This window comes from Alligator sinensis, unplaced genomic scaffold (genome assembly GCF_000455745.1).
Source record: "Alligator sinensis unplaced genomic scaffold, ASM45574v1 scaffold402_1, whole genome shotgun sequence".
NCBI classification, from domain to species: Eukaryota; Metazoa; Chordata; order Crocodylia; family Alligatoridae; genus Alligator; species Alligator sinensis.
The window spans coordinates 2,065,107-2,074,311 of NW_005842089.1; the positions used below are offsets into that span (position 1 = coordinate 2,065,107).

Below are 9,205 nucleotides of genomic sequence, written 5' to 3' on the forward strand. Positions count from 1 at the left end.
TCCTGCTGACAGTCCACCCCGTCAAGAGCTCCGGGGACAGGGAGGGCTGTTGACCTGGGGTCAAGGTGACCTCTAAGTTGGGAACTTCTTTGGGCTTTTCAATGGGTAGTTTCAGGACGGGTCTTGCTTGGCCTCCAGCATGCCAGGATTCCCGTCCCCGTGCAGCAGAGTGCACGCTCACGCCCCACAGAGAGCACCTCAGCCTCCAGTGATTTATCCAGTTTTCAGGACCATTGAGCAGTGGCTGTTTCACTTGAGCTGTGTTTCTTGCAGGCTTTCAGATGCCTCCATGTCCAGCTGGTGTTGGCTCATGGCCTGTGATCCAACACAGGCCGTGCAGTGGGGCTCTGATCTATGATGGGGGGACCCTCAGGATACCTCCTCCTATTGAAGCCCATGGCAAGATGACGCTGGGTCAGGCCTGGCAGTACAGGATTACCTAACACCCGCAGCAGCGGCTCTGGTGTGCCCATGGTGGGCTGGTGTGCCTCCCAGCCTGCAAGGGTGAGAGCTAGCACTGGGGCTGAGTCAGAGGAGAGGATCAGGGTGTGGGCTGGGGCCAGAGCCCAGTCTCTCCAGCTCATGCCCTCCTCCTGTGAGTGGGCACTGGCTCCATCCTGGCCTGCTGGAGAGCAGCTCAGTGCTGCGGGTCTTTCTTGCAGCCAAAGGCCAGCTCCCTGCCCTCCCCTGTGCCTTTGGGCCCGCAGCAGGGCGCCTGGCTCGCTGCCTGTTGAGGAGGGCATTCGTTTTCGGAGGCTGTTTTCTGTATGTGAGAGCTGATCAGAGCCTGGGACAGCCGGGCATCATGGTGCCACACTTTGTGCCGTGCCCCAGCTCCTCTGTTCTCTGTGCCTCATGGGGAAAGGGCCCTCCAGGATGGATACACCTAAAATAGTAGCAGCTGAACTTCATGACTTACAGGCTCCGGAGACAAGCATTATGTCCGTGACAGCCCAGGGACAGGCACCACCCTTATTCTGTCAGTCCTAGGAGCTGGGATTAGCTAGGGGTTTGCCCGACAGCGGCTATCTGACCGGCAGGAAGCTGGCACTAGCAGGATGAGGACAGGGCTGGAAGGGGCTGCTCGGTTCCAGGGCTCGCTGCCATCCCCTGCAGGGATCCCTGCTGCAGGCCTGGAGAAAGCAGGCTTTGGCCATGATGGCCTCTTGCCTACCTGGTGCACCTGCCCCAGGTAACACAGAGATGCTATTTGTCGGCTGGCTTCTGTAGTGCTCTGTGTGTTGCCTTGCCTGATGCAAGGAGCCTGTTCCTACTCAGGTTGAAGCCTAGCACCTCATTTTCCCTGCCTCCTGCTCGCCCCCAGGTCCGTCCTTGGGCTGCTTCCACTGGTCGAAAGGGGTGAAGATCCGCGCGTGCTTGCGGCTGCTCCTGGATTGGGTGCGTGGCCTGGGCTTCGAGCAGCTGGCCGAGCAGTTCTTCAGCAAGCTCTCCAGCCTGGCCGACCTCCTGGCCCTGCCGAGCTCCCAGCTGGTGCAGGTGAGGAAGGGGGGAGTGCCGGAGCTGCACTCGCGTGTCCCATCCCAGCTCACACCAGCCTTGTGCAACTTGTTCTGAGCGGGCAGCCAATTACTGGAACTTCCCATCTCGTGTTGTCCCCGACTTGCCTGAGAGCCCAGCTCCATAGTGATCTGTTTAGCTTGCCCTTTCTTGCTGTAGAAGCACCACAGGTCACCAAAACCCTGACCCCGCTCTGGCCTCAGACCAGTCCCCTTCCGCGGCACAAGCTCAGCCTAGGAGACCCTCCTGCCCTGTGGCTAAGGCCTCGAGGCCTCCGCCCCAGCTCTTGGTCTCTTTGCCCAGATGCCCTGGCCCTCGCTGAGAGTGGAGTTCCCAGCCCTGAGCCCCGCACAGCTCCATCGAGTCCTGACGCAGTACCAGGCCGTGTCTGAGGTGGGCGGCGGCGCAGCCTGGCAGCCTGGCGAGGAGGACAGCGCTTTGGCCTCCAGGACAGGTAAGAGCAGGTCCAGTGCAGCCTGCGTTCCTGTATCACCTGGGCCCTGAAACCCTTTCGCTGCTGAGGAGCAGCGGAGCCTGCCCGCAGGTCCACATCCAACAAGCAACCCCACGTCCTCTCCAAAGGGAAGCACAAAGTCCCCTCCAAACCTGCCAGGACAGACTGGTTTGGCTCAGCCTCCCGGGGAGGTTCTCAGGCTTCGCGAGTAGTTTCACTGGGCTTGAGCTGCAGGGGGTTGAGGATTGTGGGGCAAAGCAAACCCAGACCAGTCGCTCAAGGCTCTTGTAAGTGAATTTGCTCGGTGAGTCTTCCTTCCTCGCTGGTGCTACATCTGCCCTGAAGCCTCGCACAAATTGCACAAATCAAGCACCTACCACACGAGTAATAAAATTCAACACGAGAGCCAGGGATGCCACGAGAACCTGGGAAGCTGGTACTACACATCAGGGCCAGACAGGACAGCTTGCACAGGAAGCTGTTAAAAATATCCCCGCTATTTAAAGCTTGCGTCACTGTAGGGAGAGTGCTGTAGTGACTATTTCCAAGCACTGCAACGGTTTAGGTACCCAAGTAAATCCACGGAGGGCTTGTTTAGATGCTGTAAGTAGCTTTTGTCCCCCATGTAGCCAGGGGCTCCCTGGGAAATCTTGGCTAATCCTTAGTTAATGAAATCTCTGCTCTGCCTTTGGGGAAATGGTTCCTGCAAGCAAACCCTGCTTGTAGTGTGTCAGGCTGTGAGTGGCACCAAGCTAAAGGGGTAACAGCCTCACCAGTCTGGTCTGGTGTGGAGAATGGCTGGGTGGACCAGAGGTGATGGAGGCTCTTCTGTTCTGGCAGTCCTTAGTCCTGGAAGATGTGCTATGGACAACACTCTCTGCTTAATCAGCAGGGCTAGCAGTGGACTAAGTGGCCTCCTAAGGGCTCCCAGGGGTGGAAGAACTGGGGGGAGTGGTGGGGCAGGGGCTGCAGGGGCAGGGAGGAGCAGATGAACGAGGCTGCAGTTGCTCAAAGACAAATCCTGTGGGTTGCAGTTTTCTTAGCGGCTGGCTGGGCAGTGCAGAACGGCCCCTGCTGAGCTGTCAGGGGTTGACACACAAAGCAGTCACCAGAGCAGCTTCTTCCAGGGGCTAAAGGGTGGCTCTGGTAAGTCTGCTCCTGTGTGACAACCAGTGATATCTACAGTCCAGTAATGGAGGGTCTGGCTGAAATGACCCCGGAGGGGGACCCTGGGTCACTCTGCAGTGGGAGGTTTAGAGCTGAGGCTCTGCTCAGGCCCCAGCCTCCTGCTCTGTCTTGTAGATGAAGTCCTGGAGTCCTTCGATAACCACCCACCCATCGTCCTGCCGAGCGGGGGCTTCCAGGTAGATCTGGAGGTGGAGACGCTGGACGACAATGTTTATCGGCACCTCCTCTACATCCGCCATTTCCTGTGGAGTCTGCGGAGTAAAAGCCCCCACGCTGGTGACAGCCTGGAGCCGGAGCCCCCAAAGGTAGCCCTGATGTGCGAAGGCAGCAGCGTGCCTACCAGAGCTCAGCAAGGCTGCATCTCTCCCCAGCTCTGCACACATCTCTGCCGTTTCACCCTCCCCGCGCCCCTGCTCTAACCGCTAGGAAACACTGCGCCAGCCCACACACTTCAATCCCATTAGCCAGGCGTTACTGATTACTGCATGCTTTCCATTTTCCAGCCCCTTTCCGCCTTGCTGCAGTGAGCCAAGACTGTGCCCTAGCTGCCTCTCTGCGCCGCTGACATTGCCATGTCCTCTGCGGCTCCCTGGGACCCACTAATCTCATCCATTGAGCTGAGGCATTTTGTGGCAAGCCGCGCAGGTCTCGTGATTGAAAAGCTAGTGGGTGGCTGGGCGCCAGGGGTGTTGTGAGGTGCAGCCACGGGGGGAAGCCCATTGCAGTGCAGTGTGGGGGGCACAGCCCGCAGAGACGGGTGACTCCCCCTTCTGTCCCCCTCCTGCCCTTTGGGCCCTGACGCGCTGGGGCTGCTTCGATTGCCCCCAGAGTGCGGCAGGCATCCCCCAGCCTTGTCCACTCCAGCAGCTTCTGCCAGCGGCAGGAGCACTGGTCCAGTCCTGGCAGTGGGATTGATCCTAGAGGTGCCCCATCAGTCACCATTGCACCTACCTGCTGCAGGGAGTGTGTGTTTGGGGGGGGGTGTAAGTAGGGGGCTCAGGTTCATTGGTAAATGGGTGCCTGGCTCGGACCAGGGAGGGCATCTCTCGCTCTCTAGTCCTAGGAAGCTGCCGTTGTTGGCGGCTGGGCTGGGCTCACTCTCAGTCCTAGGCTCTGCAAGCTCCTTGCTGACCAGACTGGATGGAGCCACAGCCCTGGGAGCCCCGGGTCCTTGCTGGTGTGAGGCTGAACAGTTGCTGGGGCTGCCATGGCTTCATGGGGGGAGGCAGGGGCAGCAGAGGCTGGAGCTGGGCACCCCATTAGGTTGTGCCATTGGCCCCAGCCTGGGAGCCTTGTGTCTTTGCCTGTAGGAGGCTGAGTAGGGGAAGGAGGTGGGGGAGCTGCCAGCTGACGATGCCACATTCCCCTTGCCCACGACTCTCTTCTTTCACCCTGTCCCCGCTCATCTCCCCTCACGCGGCGGCTGCAGGCCGGGGTAGCAGGGGCTGCAGGGAGTGATCTCCTGAAAGGGGCCAGGGCCCCTGGGTCCAACCTCAGCATGATGCACAGACAGCTGCAGCTCTTGCAGTGAATTAGGGACATGCTGGGGTGATGAAATGTGGTGTCGGGGCTAAGCATTAGTGACCCCGGCCCTCCGCCTCATCCCACCCAGCATCTGCCAGGACAGGCTCTGGGAGCAGCACTGGCTCTGCACCGACCCCATCGGGTTCAGCCTGTCTCAGGAGCGGCCGGAGGATCCTGGCTCACCCGCATGCACTCTGTGCCCCCAGACAGCGCCTGAAGGCCTCTGCTGTCACAGTCTTTCCCCTCCTTTCTTGGTTGCCACACCAATTTTAGGAGCTGGAGTGAGGAGGGGGGGGGTCCCCTCATGCTTCCCAGCACCGTGCTGCTGCCCAAATGTCTTACATAACCCTGTTGCCCCTGGCCTCAGGCACATCTGCCTGGGGACATGATACCTGTACGTGCCCGGTAGAGCGATGGGCATCCTAGCGCATCCCCCACGTGTGGAGCTGAGCCCTGACAAAGGGTCTCCAGCGCACGTGTGCTCTGGGGCCGAGCTGTGCAGAGAAGGCTCCCAGGGCAGAGCTGCAGCTTCCTGAACATGTGGAGGGGGCTGGGGAAGGAGTGAGGGGGCACACGCCTTGTGCAACAGCACATTGCCCAGGGAGGGTTTAGCTCACTGGTGATGGGCAGGTGGTAGGGGCTGGCGGTCTGTGACCTCCCTGACACTGACTCCTGCCAGGGCCCCGGACAAGTCATTTCTCCTCTCCCAAGCACTGGAGCTGGGGTGGGGGGACAATGCCTGCTTACTCCTGCACCAGCATGTGGTGTAAGGCACCCACATCCTTTAGGCAAGGGCCACAACACCACGGCAACTACCCCCCATGGGGAGTGAGCTGAGGCTGGGACCTCCCTGCTTCCAGGGGGGAAAATATCACAGTGCTGGGCACCCTTGCGGGGAAGCGGGGTCCGGCTAACGCATGCCACTTTGCTCCCTTTAAAGAAAGACGCGTCTACTGCCCAAGCAGTGCCCGAGGTGGCCGAGAGTGTGAGCACCAGATCGGCCCCAGGGAGTTCCTCCGGGCAGGCTGAGTACAGGCCCCCGGGCACCTGCGGGGCTGTGGAGCTGGATGGGAACCCTCCGCTCGCCTCGGACACAAGCCGGCCCGCCCGGGAGTGCCGCGCCAGCGAGGGGCAGCTCCAGGAGAAGCTCAGGCAGCTGCAGCTGCAGAGCACCCTAGGAAAAAGCCTCCCCAAGGCCAGCCTGCTGCCGCTGGACCCCTCCTGCCTGCTGACGCCACCCAACACCCCGCTCAACTTCGACGGAGGAAGCCCAGAGTTCCTCCAGGGCCCCGGCTGTGGCAATGCCGTGCAGGTGCCACGGCGCAATGGCCTCAGTGGCACCAAAGCCACGACCCCTGAAGGTAAGGGCACCCCCATGGCGAGGCATCTCTGCAGAGCCCTCCTCTGGGGCCATGGCTCGGTCACGTCACTCCCCTAGGAACGGCCTCCCAAGGGGTCGGATAGGCTCGTCCCGACACAGCTGACCCAGCTCAGCCAGCACAGCTGGCCTCCTCACTTTGTAGCCTGGCCACAAACTAGCATGGCCATCAGCACTGTGCCCCTGCCTGGCTGGGTGCACTGAGATGCTGGCACTGGGCTGGGGGAGGCCGGGAGCTGCAGCAGGCTGAGCCATAGGGTGTGAGGTAGGCAGCAGGGACCCCCTTGCCTTTCGTCTCTGGTCTGGGTGCCGTCACAACTCTGCATCCAGTGTGAGGTTCAAGCCTTGAGCTGGGCCATTAGAGTCCATGGCATCCCCCAAAAGGAGCAGCAGCTGGGTTGGACGTGCTGCTCAGGGGCAGTCGGACAAGGCATCAGGAGAAGGGCTGAAACCCCGGTCACTGCACCATGGGGGCTGACGGGGTCATGTGAGACTGCACTCTGCAAGAGTGTTTTATAAAGGCAGCTGGAGGTGTAGCCAGACTCTCCTCCGTGGCTGGGCATGCCCTTAGAGCCGAGTCCTGGCCAGCCTGAGGCTTCCCTGGCATCGTGAACCAAGATGGAGCCTCAGCCAGCAGTCTCCAGTGCTGCTAAACTCCCACTGGCATCCTAGAGAGAGGGGAGGGTGCCCGGCAAGTGGAAACAGGCTTTGCCTGCCCTACCATTGCTTATTCTAGCAATGCCCTGGCTGGTGTCTCTGAGAAACAGGTGCCCATTGAGCATCAGGACTGGTCAGGGCCAGACTTCTAAGGGGTCGTCCCTGTGGCTGAGTGCCATGCAGAGCTCTCAGGGTATCTGTCCAGATAGGGATTTGAGCCCATTTCAGTGCAGTACGTTCGCATTAGCCAAGGCTAATACCTCACTCAGGGGTGGGCAATAATTCTCCAGGGCTCTTTAAGCCAGATGAGGCTACTGTCAGGGGAAGGAGGCCCTGAGGGCTTCTGCCAGCCAGCCTGCGTGTCACGGGCTCAGCCACTTCCCAGTAGCTGAAGGGCCGAGTGATGCTGGTCCCTGCCCTCACTCCTCTCTAGACTGAGTCCCACGGAGGGAGGCGTTGGCTGCCATCCCCAGTATCCAGCCGTGGCAGTCATCAGCTCTGCCGTTCCTTGTCTGGTAAAGCTCCCTTGCCTGGCGGTGAGACCAAATGGTGAACTGAAGCACCCAGCGCTGTAGGTGGGCACAGAGAGGCTGTGTGGGGAGCACCGGGCTCTGCTGCTTGTTTCAGCCTTGACAGCACAGTAGCAAACTTGCTGGGGCGGCTGCACGTGGCTCCGGAGAGGGTGGGTACAGAAGAGACCCTGTTCTTTCCTAAGACACCCTCTGTCTCTGCCCCCCCAGGCAGTTCCCCAGCGCCCTATGACTATCCCACACCAGCGTCTTCCAGTCGCAGCTCGGCCACGGATGATTTCTGCTACGTCTTTGTGGTGGAACTGGAAAAAGGGCCCATTGGGCTGGGGATGGGCCTGATCGATGGCTTGGTGAGTACCCCCTGCCTTCAGACACGGGCCCAAGGCCTCCAGGATATCTGGCGGTGGGTGTTTTTGCTGCAGGGAACGTTTGCTGCCAAGGTGAATGGCAAGCTTATCAGGCGCATTCCCGGTGGCCCAGGCCTATGAAATTCAGCAGAGCTGGGATCAATCGTAGGAGTTAAGTCAGCACCACAGGTACCTAGGCCAGTTGATGTGTCCTGAAAAGAATCAGGTTTCTGAGGCCTGCTCGCTCCGTTCTAGCTGTAAGTCGACCCTAGGGCTGGGACTCTAACTGGGATTAGATGAGCCCAAGGCAGTGGTCACAGTTGGCTGTGGAAGAAGGCAGGACACCAGCAGGGTTGCTCCCAGGCCTTTCAAGACAGCTTCAAAGAAATCTGGGCCAGTGCAGCCTCATGAAGGACATGCTCCAAGACCTCATTGCTGCACACATCCAGCCACAGCGCAGGAAGCCAGAGCTTAGTACAGTTAGAAAAGGCACTTAAAGTAGTTGCTCTTCCAGCATCTCAGGCCTTCTGCCTTGTCCCAGGCTGCAGTTGAGTTTAGTGAAGCAGAAGGTGTGGGGGACGAACACCTTTCTCAGCAGCGCGTTAGTCAGGAGGAAATCCAGCTTTGGCCAAGCCCCAGTCATGTTCCACATACATCCAGGGTGACAGCAGGCAGCGTGGTTCAGTGCTTGTTCTTCCCCCATAACTAATACAAATGATAAATGACTGACCACCAGTCTCCGTGATGGGGCTGCGCACACTGCCAGGGCTGCAGGGGGTTTGCTGTACTGCCAGCAGCCGACGGCTGCAGACCGCTTGCAGAGCCCCCAGGCTTTCACAGGCGGCAACAGATCCTAGATTTCCAGCCGGCAGCTTTCCCTCCTCGCACACGCGTGCAAGGGGCCGTGCAACTGCTTGTGGAGTTCTTCTGCGCACCGCCACAAGAACGGAGGCAGTTGCTTGGCACATCCCCCGAGACTGGGGACGCGGAGGCAGAGGGAGGTCACCGTCCAGATGCTGCCAGCTCATCTTTACCATCTTTAAGGGCCTCGGTATCTGAGCAGTTCAGGTCTCTCACTGCTGCTCTGGAGGCCTGTGTTCAAGCCCTGGTGTGGGCTTGTGTCAGAGCATGCCGTTGCAGCACCAGATGAAGCAAGCCCAATGCTCATGAAAGCTTATGCAGCTCTAATTTAGTCTGTAAAGTGCAAATTTACCCTGCTTTCTGCCTAACACAGCTAACTCTCCCTACCTGTTCATGTCAGAGACAATCTCCCATCAGAAGTGGGTACCTGGACACATTCACAGAGCTGGCTTTGCCTTTACCGCATTAGTCCCTGGGTTGTTAGGCTCTTCCTTCTTTTACTCTCCCTTCACCCTTACTGCCAGGGGGTTAACCTTGCCAGGATCAGGAGGTCGGCTAGGGCTGAGGTGCTGCAGCCTCAGGCATTAGGCATTTTCCAAGTCACTCGGGGTCCCGTTCCCAACAGCCAGCATCCATCTTGATAGTCCATAGGACTGAGACCCTCTGGAACTGGGATTTCAGCTCCTGAGTCAGTCACTGAGCCACTGTTGGACACGTCATCTCACGCCTCATGGCTGCTTTGAGCAGC

General features: G+C 59.5%; 1 protein-coding gene across 7 annotated transcripts in view; it reads left to right on the forward strand.

The window, feature by feature from the left end:
• RADIL (Rap associating with DIL domain) overlaps positions 1–9,205 on the forward strand; it is a 56,558-nt gene that overhangs the window by 45,024 nt on the left and 2,329 nt on the right. For all 7 annotated transcript variants that reach the window (XM_025204598.1, XM_025204597.1, XM_025204596.1 and 4 more), the window contains 5 exons: positions 1,325–1,497; positions 1,822–1,972; positions 3,275–3,465; positions 5,625–6,045; positions 7,460–7,599. In XM_025204598.1, the coding sequence (XP_025060383.1) occupies positions 1,325–1,497; positions 1,822–1,972; positions 3,275–3,465; positions 5,625–6,045; positions 7,460–7,599 (1,076 nt within the window). The remainder of the gene's footprint in view (positions 1–1,324; positions 1,498–1,821; positions 1,973–3,274; positions 3,466–5,624; positions 6,046–7,459; positions 7,600–9,205) is intronic.